General features: G+C 45.7%; 1 protein-coding gene across 1 annotated transcript; it reads left to right on the top strand.

Annotated features, from left to right (window-relative positions):
* The first annotated feature begins 828 nt into the window (after positions 1 to 828).
* On the top strand, positions 829 to 10,374 carry ADAMTS1 (ADAM metallopeptidase with thrombospondin type 1 motif 1). The gene is made up of 9 exons (XM_070455114.1): positions 829 to 2,020; positions 3,719 to 4,065; positions 4,568 to 4,700; positions 5,075 to 5,242; positions 5,679 to 5,965; positions 6,184 to 6,370; positions 6,460 to 6,635; positions 7,621 to 7,796; positions 7,964 to 10,374. Exons 1-9 carry the CDS (start codon positions 1,294 to 1,296, stop codon positions 8,661 to 8,663), a joined length of 2,901 nt encoding a protein of 966 aa, XP_070311215.1. The 5' UTR covers positions 829 to 1,293; the 3' UTR covers positions 8,664 to 10,374.
* Positions 10,375 to 17,416: the final 7,042 nt, after the last annotated feature.

Below are 17,416 nucleotides of genomic sequence, written 5' to 3'. Positions count from 1 at the left end.
CCCCACGCTCCGGGGAATGGAACCGCGTTCCAGATCACCTCTTCCGGAAGTGTGAACCCGGGTCTCCACCGAGAAATCTCTAAGGCCCGGGGCGGAGGGGGACTGGATGGGAGTTGCAGGAGGCGAGGGCAGAGGACGGACGAGAAGATCGATGCCAAACGCGTTTTCAAATCAAGGCCCTTGGAAAGTGCCTCCTGGCCTCCTCACCCAGGCACCCTTTCTAGGGGACGCTGTGGCCCTACCCAGCTTGCCAGAGAAGAGTTGGGGCAAAGAGAGAGCCCGCTGCAAACGGGCCTGAGGCAGGCCCGGGAGATGGAGAGCTGGAGTGGGGTGTTTTGCTAGAAAGGGGAGCCCTGGCTCATCTCCCGGCTAGAAGAGGAGGAGGCTGGCGGGGGGTGGGGTGCGCTGAGAGAGGAAGGCGGCGAGGGGACAGCTCCCGGGCGGGGAAACCTTGGAGAAGGGACTCCGCTCTCCATCCCGCGACTGGCATCCTCACGCTCCCTCCCGCACGAGAGAGGGACCACGTCCCGGCTATCCCGGCAGAAGACGGCGGGTGGAAGGGGCGGTGGGAGAGAGGACCTTCTCCCAGCAGCAGCCCCAGACGTGCAAAGGGCTGGTCACAGGGCCCCTCCTGCGTCTTCCGCCCCCAGATTGACGAGCGCGTGGCGCCGAGCCAGCCCCTTCCCCCGCCCCAGCTCGCGCACCGCGCAGTTTAGCCCAGACAGAGTTTAGGGGGCGGGGTCCCGGGGATAGAAAGGCTGCCAAGAGGGAGGAGGCAAGGGGGGTCAGGGAGGGGCGGAGACTCAGTCTAAAATATAAAAAGGCGGCCGGGGCTGCTCTGTCCTTGCACTCGCTGGAAAGCGGCTCAGAGCTTGGGGTCTCTCATTGCCAGGGCGTGGAGGGCCGAGAGGACTGAGCCCTGCGCCGAGCGAAGTGCACCGCGACCGAGGCGGAGACCGGAGGGGGTCTCCGGACGCTGATCCTCGTGTAGCCCGTCGCCCCGGCCCCGGAGGCGTCCCGGGGTGCTGAGCGTCTCCGCAGCAGCCACCCTGCCAGCGCCTGCTGCGCGGTGCCTCCAACTCTTCTCCAGAAGAACTTCCCGCGCGCCGGCAGAACTGCAGCGCCTGCTCTTTAGTGACTCCGGGAGCCCCATCGGCGGCTGGGCTCTACGCGCCCTTTTGCAAGAATCAGAGTAACTGTTAACAGTCCCGAGCCAGGCTGGCGAGGCTCCGCGCTCTGGACCCGAACAATAGCCAGTGCGCTCAGCGCTCGGAGGCGCGCGGTTCCTCCCGGATGCAGCCCGCGGTCTCCGCGGGTTTCCGAAAGCGCACGGCAGGAGGCGACATGGGGCACGCGGCGCCGAAGGCTCGGGGCTTGCAGCCTGCTCCCGCACCGCTGCTGCTCCTCGCGGCGGCCGCGGCGCTGCTGGTTGTGCCGGGCGCCCACGGGCGCCCCGCCGAGGAGGACGAGGAGCTGGTGCTGCCGGCGCTGGAGCGCGATCCGGGACTCAGGACCGCGCACCTCCGCCTGGACGCCTTCGGCCGGCAGCTGAGCCTGGAGCTGCAGCCGGACCGCAGCTTCCTGGCACCCGGCTTCACGCTCCAGACGGTGGGACGCAGACCCGAGCCGGACGTGCCGCGTTCTGATCCGGTGGGCGACCTGGCGCACTGCTTCTACTCTGGCACGGTCGACGGCGACCCCAGCTCCGCCGCGGCGCTCAGCCTCTGCGAGGGCGTGCGCGGCGCCTTCTACCTGCAGGGCGAAGAGTACTTCATCCAACCCGCGCCCGCCGCCGCCACCTTGAGCCTCGCCCCCGACGCCGCCGCCGCCGGGGAGGAGCCGCCGGCGCTGCAGCAGTTCCATCTCCTGCGGCGGAGGCGGCGGGGCGACGGCGGCGCCAAGTGCGGGGTCGTGGATGACGAGACCCAGCTGGCGGGGGGTGCGGAGCCGGTGGGCGAGGACGCCACCGCGCAATGGGCGCCACGGGACCGAGCGCCACAGCGCCCGGGGCACCGAACAGGTATCCGTCCCAGAGCGGCTCCCACTTGTCTCTCCATTCATCGCCCCCTCCCTCCTTTCTCTGGGCCGCGCGACTCGAGGGTAAAGTCCCGTTGGCAGACGGAAACCTGTGTCTGCGGACAGGACCGAGACGTGGTGGTGATTTGTGGCTTAAGATCTGGGTTGGTGAACTCACCATTTGTCCTGATCATGAATTATCAAGAGAGGACAGACGTTATCAGTGGGCTTTTTTTTTTTTTTTTTTTCTTTTCTTTTTTTTTTTTTTTTTCTTTTTTTTTTTTTTTTTTCTTTTCTTTTTTTTTTTTTTTTTCCTGCTAAAGAGAAGCGTTTGGATCTGGAAGGGAGAGCTGGTAACTCAGTCCCTCCCACTTTGGTGGTTGAAAGTGAGCTTGTGCGACTTCTTTCTGCCTTGTTAATTTCTTGCGAACGATCGTTCATGTGTCGTTCGGTCGAGTTGTAACTGGCCGCTTAGTTCTGTAACCGCTGCCTGTTCGCGCACCCGGAGACCGGAGGAGGGCGGAGATGGAGGGTGGGGGAGAGAGACCCTCGGAATGCGCAGCCCTCGAGCCTGGACAGCTGCGCTGGGATCTCAGTTCTGCTGGCCTGTGTGTCCCTTTCCCGGTTTACCAGGCTGACCCCGACCGGCTGGCGGCGGGGCCCCTCTGCCCGACCTGCCTGGGAGGTCTCTCCGCGCGGCTCGCCCCGCCTCCGCGCCTCCCACCCTCCTCCCGGTGTGCGCTCCCTCTCGCGGCCGCCCTTCTGCTCCGAAACACTGCTGAGAAGTTAATCACCGCGATCCTTCCTGCCACGCCTTCCCCGGACTCCCTGCTGTGTGCCTTGCTTCTGCTGAAGTTCTTTTCCTCCTATCACTTTGGTGCCTGTTCTCTTTCTTCACTTTCTCCCCCCGGCTTGCAGAATGTAATTCTTCTCCCCCAGTCCGTCTGCTCCTGGAAGCAGTTACGTGATCAGAGCCCAGGGTAGGACTTCCCTGGAGGGGCGGGCTGGTTCACCGTCTGGAGTCGGAGAACTTTCTTCTAAATAATTAACCGTGCCCCCACCCCCACCCCCACCCCCGACTCCGCAGCACGAACTTTCTTTCCCTGGGGCAGTAGAGTCCGGGCCGTAGGCGCCGGGGCAGACTGGGTGGTCCTCGTGCCGGATTTGGCCTGAGCGGAGCACCCCCAGGGACCCCTGGAATGAGAGAGCCGAGCCGTGCGGGCTGAGATTCTTTCAGGCCCGGCCCCTTGGCAGAGGCCCCAGCCCTGCCCGGGGCCTTCCACGTGGAGCCTGATGATCTCATTCAGGATTTGAGTCCTGGCCTGTGAAAGAGTGACTCAGGGGCTCTGCCTGCTCCCCTTGCTCCAAGATTTTACTACGACTGGAAAGAGGGGTGTGCATCCAGCCTTTTTTCAGACTGCATGATTTCAAAGAGGATTAAAAAATAAAAATGCTACTTAAAAAAAAAAAAAAGCTGACCCCCTCAGAGGAGCACACGGCCTTTACATTTACAGTAAGGAGAAAACTTTAAAAATAACATTTGCATTGAACAGAGATGCAAATATTTTTGTTATTGTTTGCCCCGGGTGTATTTTTGTATTATTTGCTTTGACTGTTTAGGCTTTCCTTATATACTCTAGGAAGGTAAACTATTCTTGGCGAGACTGTCCCTGAGCAAATGATCTTCCTTGTGTCTTTACAGGAACTGGAAGCCTAAGAAAGAAGCGATTTGTGTCCAGCCCCCGCTATGTGGAAACGATGCTTGTGGCTGACAAGTCCATGGCCGAGTTCCACGGCAGCGGGCTAAGGCACTACCTCCTGACCTTGTTCTCCGTAACAGCCCGGTTATACAAACACCCCAGCATTCGCAATTCAGTGAGCCTGGTGGTGGTAAAGATCCTGGTCATCTACGAGGAAGAGAAGGGCCCAGCAGTGACTTCCAATGCTGCCCTTACCCTTCGGAACTTCTGCGGCTGGCAGAAACAGCACAACCCGCCCAGTGACCGGGATGCGGAGCACTATGACACGGCAATTCTGTTCACCAGACAGGTCAGAGGCAGACATCGCCAGTCATGACGGGACTCCCTGGGGAGTCAGTTTTGTAACAAATGTTTGTAAGGCATCTTACCAATATTTTCACACTTAAGTATTTATTCATTGGCTAACATGATTAATCTTTCCTAATTTTTAAAATATTTATTTGGCTGTGCTGCGTCTTAGTTGCCGCATTCAGGATCTTTAGTTACAGCATGTGGGATCTAGTTCCCTAACCAGGGATCGAACCTGGGCCCCCTGCATTGGGAACTTACAGACTTAGCCTCTGAAACACCAGGGAATTCCTTCCATAGCTTTAACATCTGAAGTTTCACAGTTGTAGTTGAATGCGTTAGGGGAAAATCTTAAAGTCACACAAAATAGTCCTAAAAGGGCTACTCAGCAACAAAGAATGTAGATGCTCCAAACACATGGGAGGTTACACCCTGCCAAGCAGTTTGATCCCAAATTTCATCCTGTGTGTGTATTAAAAAGGGCAAATCTCTGCTTCTTGTAGGACCTGTGTGGTGCCCAGACATGTGATACTCTTGGGATGGCGGATGTTGGAACTGTATGTGATCCCAATAGAAGCTGCTCTGTCATAGAGGATGATGGCTTACAAGCCGCCTTCACTACCGCCCACGAATTAGGTAAGTCCATTCTAGAGTGCCAGTTAAGCCCCATTCATGAATTCAAGCTGATAAACTAGGTATTACTGTTAGAGGGAGCGTCTGCAGATTATATTGCCATTTTAGGTACCAGAGCTCCCTAAAATCTGCAGAAAATGCTTTTGCACGATTCTCAGCATGGTTATCTTTATTAGAATTCAGAATCAGAGAGTCGGAGCTAGAAAATTCACACGTTGGTTCACACCCTGTGGAAAGTAGACACTGTCTCTAAAATAGATGGTATCCGGACACATTTCTTCTTTAGAAATATCACTTTGAGACAGATGAATCTCTGCTGGGGAAAAAAACATTCTGCAAATGACATGTTTTAATGTGAGTTTTGGATTTCTCCTTAGGCCATGTGTTTAACATGCCCCATGATGATGCCAGGCAGTGTGCTGGCATTAATGGTGTCAACCGGAATTCCCACATGATGGCGTCAATGCTTTCCAATCTGAACCACAGCCAGCCCTGGTCTCCCTGCAGTGCCTCCATGATTACAACATTTCTGGATAATGGTCATGGTAAGACCTTCCATCTATTCTTTCTCAATGTTATCCAAACATCCCCGTGTTCATACAACACTTGTTAAATGAGCTCTTTCTTTCTGTTCTGTTCTTTTCCCTTTCTCCCTTCAAAATGACTTTCATTGTCAAGAACATATGTTTTTAAACCTGAATTTCCAATAAAACATAGTGCTTCTGGCCAAGAAGCTCCCAGAGTACATGAACTTGAGTGTTTAGCAGAACAATGATTTCCTGTCATTGTTAAGGCAGAAATAACCCATTAAGAATAACATCTTAACAATAATTTAAATCTCTCCGGCATATCTCTCCCAAACCCTTCAGCTTTCAAATCACTTTGTATTATCTCTAACAATAAATCTTTTCTGAAGCTGATTTGTCCCCTGCGTGCCTTTAGTTACTATTTATTAATATGCATTGGTATTTTTCTTTGCAGGTGAATGTTTGATGGACGAGCCCCTGATCGCCATCCAGCTGCCCTCCGATCTCCCAGGGACCTTGTACAATGCTGACCGGCAGTGCCAGTTCACATTTGGAGAGGAGTCCAAACACTGCCCAGACGCGGCCAGCACCTGCTCGATTCTCTGGTGCACGGGCACCTCTGGTGGATTGTCCGTGTGCCAGACCAAACACTTCCCCTGGGCTGACGGCACCAGCTGCGGAGAGGGGAAATGGTGTGTCAACAGTGAGTGCCTGAACAAGAGAGACAAGAAGCACTTTGATGTGAGTTATCCACTGCAACGCATGCTCCTTTGACACTCAGAAGGGAAAATGACCAAGTGAGGCTCAGACATTTGATGCCCCATGAGCAACCCGACCTGTAGCCTCTGGCAGGGATGCAGAAAAGATTCATATCATTGATTCTGTGTCCTGTATCTTTCTATTTCCTGAAAGGGTTGCCATAGAGGATTCTAACACTAATGATTTGTGTCTCTGTTCAGACCCCTGTTCACGGAAGCTGGGGGCCGTGGGGACCCTGGGGAGACTGCTCGAGAACGTGTGGAGGCGGAGTTCAATATACGATGAGGGAGTGTGACAACCCGGTGCCGAAGAACGGAGGAAAATACTGCGAGGGCAAGCGCATGCGCTACAGGTCCTGCAACATCCAGGACTGTCCGGACATTAACGGTGAGCAGAGAGAAGGGGAAAAGGATGCTCGGCAATCGGGCACTTGAAGGTTGGAAAGGGATAACGTCATCATCTCCTTCTCTTTCCAGGAAAAAGCTTTAGAGAGGAACAGTGTGAGGCACACAATGAGTTCTCCAAAGCTTCCTTTGGCAGCGGGCCCGCAGTGGAGTGGATACCCAAATACGCAGGAGTCTCACCCAAGGACAGGTGCAAGCTTATCTGTCAAGCCAAAGGCATTGGCTACTTCTTCGTTTTGCAGCCCAAGGTAATGACTTTTCTTTGGACTGTTGGTCTAAGAACCCGAGACTTGGCTTGCTACCTTTTCATGCAACCTTTTTTGTTTTATATTTTTATGTTGAAATGTTTATATATAATATTTAATTATTATAAATATATTATACTTAATGTATTAAGTATATATTAAGTCAAAATTATATATATTAAATTTATATATCAGCATGTTCAGTTTCAAGTTAGGACAGCTTTGCTTCTGGATACATTGGTCACTACCTGCTTTAAGTCTTGTGCTGTTTGGGGTTATGGATGAAGCTTGAATTCAGTGCTTAATGATTCCTGCGATGGCTTATTATTACTCTTATATATGAAGAAGAGCCCATTATGCATGGATTGGTATATCATGTATTAACACAAAAACCATCCCTTGGTTTTGGAAAATAGTTTAAGATAGTCAGAAGTGCTTGTTCCTGGGTGACTAGCAGTACATGTGCAAATGGACTTATAGTGAAAGCCTAAGCATTGAGAACTCTTGTATTTAAGAACATATATTGAACTAGTAGAAGCATAGCTTTGCTGTTTTATTGAGAGGATAAATCTGGCTCTGAAATAGAAAATGGAATTGAATTTGGTTGAGGTAATCATGAGTCATGATCACTGTAGGCTAGGAAAATAGTCCCCAGTTGCAGATTCAGCATACAAGTGATTTATCAGCATCTGCTCTTGCCAGGTAGTATTCTAGACACTGAGGGTATAGCAGTAAACAAATTGACTAAAAGCTCTGCTTTCATTGACCTTAGCTAAAAGTAAGATAGGACACAGATAATCTAAAAATTTATAATGTTTCAGATGTCTATGGGAAAAAAAGCCAAAGAGAAGGATAGTATGCAGAGTACTATTTTTAATCTTGATAGAAATGTAATGTTAATGAGGAAGACTTTCGGACTTTTCCTAGCATCATCTCTTGCCCTTGTTAATTAACGTGTGACACCAGGTACATGTCCTTCCTTTTTCAGGTGGTGGATGGCACCCCTTGTAGCCCAGATTCCACCTCCGTCTGTGTGCAAGGACAGTGTGTAAAAGCTGGCTGTGATCGCATCATAGACTCCAAAAAGAAGTTCGATAAATGTGGCATCTGTGGAGGAAATGGATCTACATGCAAAAAAATATCAGGATCAGTTACCAGTGCAAAGTAAGTATTAAAATACCTTACTCCTGAAGGTTCTTATCATTTCCATGTAACTTCTTATAGGTCTGGTTAAAAAATTACTTTCTTACCTGATTGCCTGGTGTTTCAAGCTAAGTAACATAAGGAGCCAGTGACTGAGAGATTTTTCTCTCTATTGTTCTTGCCTGCAGACCCGGCTATCATGATATCGTCACAATTCCAACTGGAGCCACAAACATTGAAGTGAAGCAACGGAATCAGAGAGGATCCAGAAATAACGGGAGCTTCCTGGCCATCAAAGCTGCCGATGGCACGTATATCCTGAACGGCAACTTCACTCTGTCCACTTTGGAGCAAGACATCACGTACAAAGGTACTGTCCTGAGGTACAGTGGCTCCTCGGCAGCGCTAGAAAGAATCCGAAGCTTCAGCCCTCTCAAGGAGCCCTTAACCGTCCAAGTCCTGACAGTGGGCAATGCCCTCCGGCCCAAAATTAAATACACCTATTTCATGAAGAAGAGGAAGGAATCTTTCAATGCCATCCCTACTTTCTCGGAGTGGGTCATTGAAGAGTGGGGTGAGTGTTCCAAGTCGTGTGGGCTGGGTGTGCAGAGAAGGCTCGTGGAGTGCCGGGACATCAACGGACAGCCTGCTTCAGAGTGCGCCAAGGAAGTGAAGCCAGCCAGCACCAGACCTTGTGCGAACCTGCCTTGCCCCCGCTGGCAGCTGGGGGACTGGTCGCCGTGTTCCAAGACTTGCGGGAAGGGTTACAAGAAGAGAACCTTGCAGTGTCTGTCCCATGACGGGGGGGTGTTGTCTCATGAGAGCTGCGATCCTTTAAAGAAACCTAAACACTACATAGACTTCTGCACGATGGCAGAGTGCAGTTAAGCAGGGGTGGTGCTGAGGGATGGGGCAGTGGGGAAGGGCTGATGCACTGAAATCAAGAGGGCTGGAGGAATCCAGGGCGCCTTGCCCTGGTGATCAACCAGGGGTGGCGATGAGTTGGGAGGTAGAGGTAGGTAGAAAAGAAGTTAGATCATCAGTTTCCTGCCAGTTACCAACCTGATAGTGTAGTTTATGAGGACTATTCCTATCTGACCAATGAGGTAGCATAAGAGAGCCCCAGGGCATTATCATTTCTTTTGTGAGGTTCCTGACAAGTTCTAATGAAAACAGAAGCAATGGTCAAAAGTAAGTTTAAGAAATATGAACAACCCCTGCTTCCTGATACTGACAAAATTCTGTGTATCACGGAGGTTGGGAAATGAAATGCAGGAGGAAGGTGAGATTTTTGCTTTAAGACGTGGCTTACTTTACCTCACTATCAATGGAGGGAGAAAGGAATGCACATAGGATCTTTGACCATCACTGTTCCCGGCTGCTATGGTTTCAGAGAATGTTTATGCCACCTTGGAGTTAAGAATTCAGGACTGTCCAGCACAAGAAATGCTTCGCAATGTCCATGACTCACATGACACCCATATTTCCTCTTTAGTGTCATTATTGTGTCTTTCTTTGTGAATTCCTTTTGACCTAGAAACAATTGCATGTATTTGTAAACATACCATAAATTCTACAAGGGGGAAAAAAAAACCAGCAGTGATGTATCAGATGCTAGTAAAAGCTTGAGGAGGCCTCATGACCTGGGGACCTCCTTTATTTCTTTCCTCCTGATGTAAGCCGACTGAAGGAATGTGGATGTGGGGGGAAAAAAAACACAAAAAAACAGTTTGTGTCTGAAGAGAATCAGTAAGATCACCAAAAAAAAAAAAAAAAAAAAAAAAGAATGTAATGCCAGAACGAGAATGGGGTGTGTAAAACAGGGTACCCGGTGTTGGGGACCTTGCGATCACATGTCTCGTGGTGGGGAGGCTACTGAGGGGTAGCGGCTGGCCCACCCCCAGCAGCTGGTCCAACAGTCATATCCTGGTGAATGTCTGTTCAGCTCTTCTACTATGAAAGAAAATGACTTTTTTTCCATATGTATATAGTAAAATACGTTACTATAAATTCTATGTACTTTATAAGTACTGGTTTGTGTGTTCCTTCTAAGAAGGACTATAGTTTGTAATAAATGCCTATAATAACATATTTATTTTTATACATTTCCTTCTAATGATAAAACTTTTAAGTTATATCGCGTTTGTAAAAGGTCATATAAAAATAGAGTATTTATACGATATATGTTACTAGAAATAATAAAAGGACACTTTTTGAACATGTGTCTTTTTTGTTTTAATGAGAATTAACTCCTGGGAAGGAAATCTGAGACATAGATAGTGAATTTCAAGGCAATATTTTCTGAAATATCTTGGAAGTAAGATTTGTTCTAATGAAATGTATTTTTTGTATCTTTGGTGTAATGTGATTGCTACAGAGAAAGACATCTATTATATCTTTGGTGATAGATAGGTTTGTTACTAGCGTAATAATGTACACCAGTGTTGGCCAACTTTTTCTGTTGAGAGCCAAATGGTAAATAGATTTTGGGGGTCATACCATCTCTGTCACAACTACTCAATCATGCCATTGTAACATGAAAGTGACAGTGCATAAGTGAATGGGCGTGGTGGTGTATTAATAAAGCTTTTTTTCTGAAGCAGTGGGCCAAATCTGTTCTGTGGGCATAGTTTGCCGACTTCTTATGTTTAACATATTAAATGAAAAAGGATCGGGTTCAGGGTGCATTTGAATTTGTATCTCTTCCTCAATTACATCATATACTGAGTTGCCCCAAAAGTCCATTCGTTCTGTAAACTGTTACAGAAAAACATGAACAAACTTTTGGGCCAACCCAATGTGCAAAATTCTGTGAAACTGTTTATGGCTTCCCTGGTGGCTCAGCAGTGAAGAATCTGCCTGCAATGTGGGAGACACGGGTTCAATCCTTGGATAAGGGAGATCCCCTGGAGGAAGGCGTGGTAACCCACTCCAGTATCCTTGTTTGGAGAATCCATGGACAGAGGAGCCTGGGGCTAAAGTCCATAGGGTCGCAGAGACACATGACTGAAACAATTAACATGCACACATGTATTTAAGCTAAGGCATAGAAAACGATGCTTCATAAATTACCTTTGGGATAGACATCCTCAGTGAGCCAAGCTCCCCAAATGTTTCATTTGCTCTTTAGGAGTACACTGGATGTTCTGAAGAAACCCTGAAACACCCAAGCCACTCTCTCTCGGTACCTTTTGTAAGTCACTATATTTTAAATACTAAATGGTACATGGGTGACTTTAAAAGTTCAGATTGCTTCCAAAGTAACTACATTTTGCTCAGGAAATAGCATATTTACTAGAAGACTCGGATTATGTGGTTAACCACAGACATTTCCAACTTTACATTTTCATCTTTTTCACCCTGCTTTCTCAAGTAGTTCTATATAACCTGCTAATATAATTCCTGTGATAATTCTAACTTAACCTCAGAATGACTCAAGCTGTTCTTCCCCTGAGCAGTTGAATTTAAGATTTTCAGGAGCCAGGTGCATGGGGCAGAGGAGGGAAGAGGCGTGTTAATCTCTGGTTAAGGTTTTTCCTACCTACTGCCCACCAGGCTGAAAGGGGAAAATCAAACCTCACACTGTGAGCACTGGTCCCATAGAACTCAGTTAAAGATTGAATTTGGCCATGCAATTCGGTGACCTAACATGCTCTTTGCACCAACAACCTCTACCACTTTATTTGCCTACATTACCATGGTACAAATCCCCATAGTATAAGTGACATGGAGGACACACACACACACGCACACACAATGTCCTTACCCTCAATTACTATACAAGCTGTCTGATATTAATAAGGCCAAATAAATACAACTAGAATGGTAACTCGTGCTTAAAAAAAAAAAAGTCGTTTTCAGATCTTGCTTAATGAAATTCAGGACACAAAGTCATAAAAACAGCCACAAGATTTTCCACTGCTGTCTTGAATTCTCCATCCAAGATAATGCCAACTAACTTCCCAAGTTGCCACATTGCTTTCTTCAGCCCTCTGCTAGGGAGATTTCCCTTTTATCAACCAACTGAGCTCTTTAAAATACTCTGTTTTGGCAGCAAGGAGTTTAGTTTAAAATACACATGTGGTTCTGTGAGCTTAGAAAGAGGAAAGATTTGTGCTCACGTCTGTTGTGGGTTCCCTGAGAACTCAGCTGGTAAAGAATCTGCCTGCCATGCAGGAGACTCAGTTTGATTCCTGGGTCAGAAAGATCTCCCGGAGAAGGGATAGGCTACCCACTCCAGTATTCTTGGGCTTCGCTGTGGCTTAGCTGGTAAAGAATCTACCTGCAATGCAGGAGACCTGGGTTTGATCCCTGGGTTGAGAAGATCCCCTGGAGAAGGGAAAGGCTACCCACTCCAGTATTATGGCGTAGAGAATTCCATGGACTGTATAGTCCATTGGGGTTTCAAAGAGTCAGAAACAACTGAGTGACTTTCACTTTGTGTTGTGGGTACAAATGATGAGCTGGCACGATGTTGACGACCAATTCAAGCACTTAATTTTCAATGTATTCAATAGCCACTTTCTTTTCAAGCATTTCATACAAGCACAACTTTTGTATCAGAGCTTTCACACAAAAATCAGAAAAATTGTTTCCAATGTTTGCTTCTTGTCTTCTAAAAGAGGGTACTATAGATTGTCATGTGATCTAGGAACAAGTACAACAGACACAATCTGAATCTCATTGGTTTTCCAAAAGAAAGAAAAATAAGTGATTGATATGAAGGTTGGGAGTGCTAGACCTATCTAGAAAATTGGCCCAAAGCCCCTCCAGTAAAGAAGTATAGTCTATTCTGTCATATGCAAACCTCTGTGACAGAAATGAGCTCATAAGACATTGACAGAATGGAAAGAGTAAAATGTGGAAGATGCTTTGGCTTGGCAACAAGTTTTCTCAACCCATAAATGTTTTGTGCCTTCCCTTAAGAGCAGCTGAGAGAAAATACACTAATTCAGGAACACAGCAAGTCACAGAGGAATACAGAGTTATGCAAAGTGCCCACTCAAACCACTTGACTCCGTGTGGTCTCCATTTGGAAGTTCCTTAGTGGGCTGTATTTAATTGGCTCTTGTCTCCATAATTCAAAAGTCTGAACCTTACCTTATAGCCTCTTCTGTGAATCATACTGCCTTTGTCTTAGGCTAAGTTAGTATGATTACAAACAGCTACTTTTAACTTAGCCTATTTTGTGAGCTATCATAATTTCTTTTCCTTTAGGATTTATCATTGTTTTATGTTCTATTGTTCTTAAAAGGAACTATAAACCATATACTTGCTGAGGTGGGAAGGAAGTTGAGGGCAATTGTATGTAGAATAATGCAGGAGCTCTTTTTTGAGAGGAAACCACAAGGATGGAGGGGGACAGCTCTCCAAAAAGATGAGCTTACACTAGACAGGTGTCTGCACAGATGAGAGTAAGTTCAACTTCTTGGAGGGGACAGCAAGAGGTCAGTGTGGCTGGAGCACCAAGGAGAGAGGGGAAAGACAAGAGGCCAGTGGAGGGCAGCGAGCTTGTTCTGCGAAGTTGGAAGTAAGTTTGGGTTTTGCTCTGAGTGAGACGAAGAGCCAGTGGAAGGAACTGAGCAAGGAAAAAACATGGTCTGACTTAACATTTTAACCTGCAAGGAGACCAGGCTGGAGTCAGATAGGAAACTGTTGCAATAATTACAATGACCAATAATGATGGTCTGAACTAGAGTGACGCCCATGCAGGGGGTTAAAGAGGTCAACGTGTGCAGTTCAAGACTCTGAGGTTTGCACACGGATACTGATGGGAGCCTGGTGGGCTACAGTCCACGGGATCACAGAAGAGTCTGACATGTCTTAGCAACTAAAAAACAACAACAAAGTAGATGTGAATGGGGAAAATATATCATGGGTGAGTCCAAGGTTTTTTGTTTTTTCTGATTTTTGCAAGGAAAAGAGTTTTCCAAGCAACACTGATGAATATTATAATCTACTTAAATACCAACATAAATTAAAAATACAAGAATTTTAGTAAATATCGAAACCAGTTAAACTTGGAGATAAATATAAGTAATTTTATGAAAATATGGTTTCAAAAGTAACCAAAAAGATACAAATAGTAGTGAGAGAAGATATATAATGTAAAATATTTTCATAACAATAAAAATTCAAGTCTAAAACCATATGTTATATTGACAAAGTCATAGCAATAGGATAGAATTTATGTTAGGAGCTATCAAAGGACATCATTTTATTTTTGAATTCAGTAAGCAGGTAAATATAGGAGAATGATATTTCTTGAAAGCAAATACCCCCAAAAAATATTTCTTCACGGAGAGAGAATGTGTGCAAAATATAGAAAAGAAAAGAATGGAAAACAAAAAAATAAGGTAGCAGAATTCCAACCATGTTATCATGGCAACGCATTGTTTCAACTTTCTTATTAAAAGACAAATACCTTCAGGATGGGTTTAAAAATAAAATCCAGTGACATGATAGATAAAAAGGAACTACCTAAATCAAAATGACATTTCTTCAAAGAAGTCTGAAGATTTATCAGGCAAAGAGTAGGAAAAAAGTAGGAATAGAATATGAAATCAGCCAAATTGTTATTTAAGATGGAAAAGCACTAAGCAAAAGAAAAAATAACATTTCTTTTATATTAAAGGCAGAATCTACAATAAGGAATACATGTCCCAGGTAACAGAACACCTATATATCAATCTTAAATTGTTAAAAATACAAAGAATGATCAACAGATAAGGATTCTTCTCTTTGTCTTGAATATCTCTCTCTAGGTCCAGGCAGACCAAAACTGTATGAAAAAAACTAGGTATAACTTTACAAGGACATAAAAGAAGACTTGAATAAAGCAGGAGAATACAATTATTTTTTCTTTTACAATAAGTCATAAAGCTTTTATTTTGTCCTAAAACAATTAGTAGATTTGATGAAATTCTAATCACTAGCCATTCATAAATTTGGGGAACTTGGCAACATAATTCTAAAGTTCATCTAGAGAAATAAATTCAGTGGAGATAAAAGGAAAAGCAATTCAACTGAAAAACACAGTGTGAGGTCAGATATCTGTTCATGAAGATTTGAAAATGTACCATAAAATAACAATTAAAAAAAGTAGTAGCTGTAGAATTATTGACAAGTGTATCTACGTGTGAAAAAGATAGCCCAGAAATAAACCTTGGTAACCATAGCCACAAAACATTAGAATAGGATGAAATTGGCAACATAAATCTGTAAGCAAAAAAGAATCATTCCAAACATAGCCTCAAATTCAAAAGTAGAAATTTACTTGGAAAAAAAAATTTTAGAGCCTTCTTTCAGACCATTTGTGAATGTAAATGCCAGATATATAAAAAGTTAAAACATTTCAATGAAACTTTAAGAAGTGTTAGCAGATGTAGAGAAATATTTGTCTGATCCCTGAGTGGGCAAGGAAATCTGAACCCAGAAACAGTGAAGGGTATTTCATAGCCAAGACAGACACATACAAATGGATTGATTTGATTGGCTCCAAAGCTTCAAATTTCAGTGTTTCAGAAGAAATCTTTTTATGATATGGGGGGGAAAAAAAAGTTGTTTCATGAAACACAAAAGACAACAAAACTTGCTTCAGAGCTTTCCCAAAGGCCATTGGTTTTGATCCTGGTGGGGAAGGGGGTGGGGGGAAGAGGGTCAGGGGGTCAGCCTGTAATGGCTTGGAGCAGGGCTTGGGTTCCCAGTCAGAGACTGAGGCTGGGTCACAGCACTGAGTGCACCAGATCCTAGCCACTAGTCCAGTGGTCAGTGACAAGGGCCCTGGCCCTTCAGCTTTGCTGAAAAGAATCTCTGCAAAGATTAAAAGTAGTGAAGCAAAATGGAATATTTATTAAGAGGACAAAGAGTACGTTACATGTGGACAGACACATGGGCGGGCTCAGGGACAGAGAGAGTCGCTGAGGTGCACCAAAATTGCAATTCGAATTACTTTTACAAGGCACTTCTTCCAGGTTTCCTTTGACCAATCATTTTGATTTGCCTGATTCATAGTTCATATTTGGTAGATCTCAGGATTCTCCCATGTGTTCACAGCACATGCATCTCTTAGCCAGGTTGGATTTTACTGAAAAGATGTATAGGTAGTGAACGTCCCTTGACATAACTCCACTTTGGCCTCCAAGGGGCCTTGTCTGTACACGTGTGGCCGGGGAGGTCTCCTGACTCTGAGAAAAGAAATATGTGGTCTGGGCAGGGCCCAGCCTCCCCCCTTAATTGCCCTGTTGTCTTTTCTTGGAGTTTCTGTCCACAGAGAATGAATCTCCAATTGCTTTCCCCGGGGGGTCCCATCTACCTCCTGCCTGTTTCATTCCAGGATTTCAAATGGCTACCCAGTTTGCCAGCGGTAATCTCCTTTAGAACTCAGACTAAACGCCCCATTCCAGGGAAACCCTTCCTAAAACCCTCAGGTTAGATTAGCTTTCAAAACACTCTGCATTTTCCTGTCTTATCACTTTTCACAGAAATTATATGCTCTTTTTAGCTTTGTATTTGTTTTGCTTGATATTATTTCCCCAGTGTCTAGAACTGTGCCTGTGCAAAGATAACTTTTATTTAATGAACAGCCCTCAAAAGTAGTCAAACTATTGCAAATAGATGTTTATACTCTTATGAATTGATGCTAAATAAATAATTCAAAAGATTCACAGAGATTTGTATATGAATGTTACATAAATACGAAAGCAGCCAACCAAAAGAGTGCATTGAGCACCGAGTGTGTGCTCAGTCGTTCAGTCGTGTCTGACTCTGGACTGCAGCCCACCAGGCTCCTCTATCCATGGAATGCTCCAGGCAAGAATACTGGAGTGGGTTGCCATTCCCTTCTGCAGGGGAGCTTCCCAAACCACAGAATGAACCAGAGTCTCCTGCATTGCAGGCAGATTCTTTACCATCTAAGCCACCAGAAAAACCCAAAAGTCACATTTCAAATTCAAATCTGAGTTTTCTACCATTTTATATTTTTCTACCTCTCTGTCTCTATTCTCAGTGAAGAGGAAAAATGAACAGTAAATCTTCAAGAAATTATAGCTACTGACACTTTTTTTTTTTCAAGTGTGTACCTAGCAACCAGAGGCGAACCAAGAGAATCAAACTCATAAATTCCTATTAGGCATAAAATCCACAGAGAGGTGTTATAAGTCTTATAATTCATCACTGTCTAGGGTGCAAAAGTAGCCAAATGCCAGCATTGAGGAAAGACTGAACACAAGCTCCACACAGACATTCTCAGTTATCTGATATTATTTATGAAACAAAAGGACTCACCAAATAACAAACTACAGTGTTCCTGGTAGATAAACGTATAAACAAATAAAGCCACGTTGTGACCATGTTATTCTTCTTTACTAAAGAAAGAAGTCATTTGATGAAAATGACTTTTTTAATTGCTTTAGCTATTCTTTAAAGTTCCCAGGTGGCTCAGTAGTAAAGAACCCACCTGCCAATGCAGGAGACTCAAGGTCCACCCCTGGTTTGGGGAGATCCCCTGGAGGAGGAAATGGCAACCCACTCCAGGGTTCTTGCCTGGAGAATCCCAGGGACAGAAGAATCTGGCTGACACAGTCCAAGGGGTCGCAAAGAGTCAGACAGAGCTGAGCACACACATGCCATTTTACTAATGG

Source organism: Odocoileus virginianus, chromosome 25, assembly GCF_023699985.2.
Source record: "Odocoileus virginianus isolate 20LAN1187 ecotype Illinois chromosome 25, Ovbor_1.2, whole genome shotgun sequence".
Lineage (NCBI taxonomy): Eukaryota > Metazoa > Chordata > Mammalia > Artiodactyla > Cervidae > Odocoileus > Odocoileus virginianus.
This window is presented reverse-complemented; position numbering and strand designations above follow the sequence as displayed.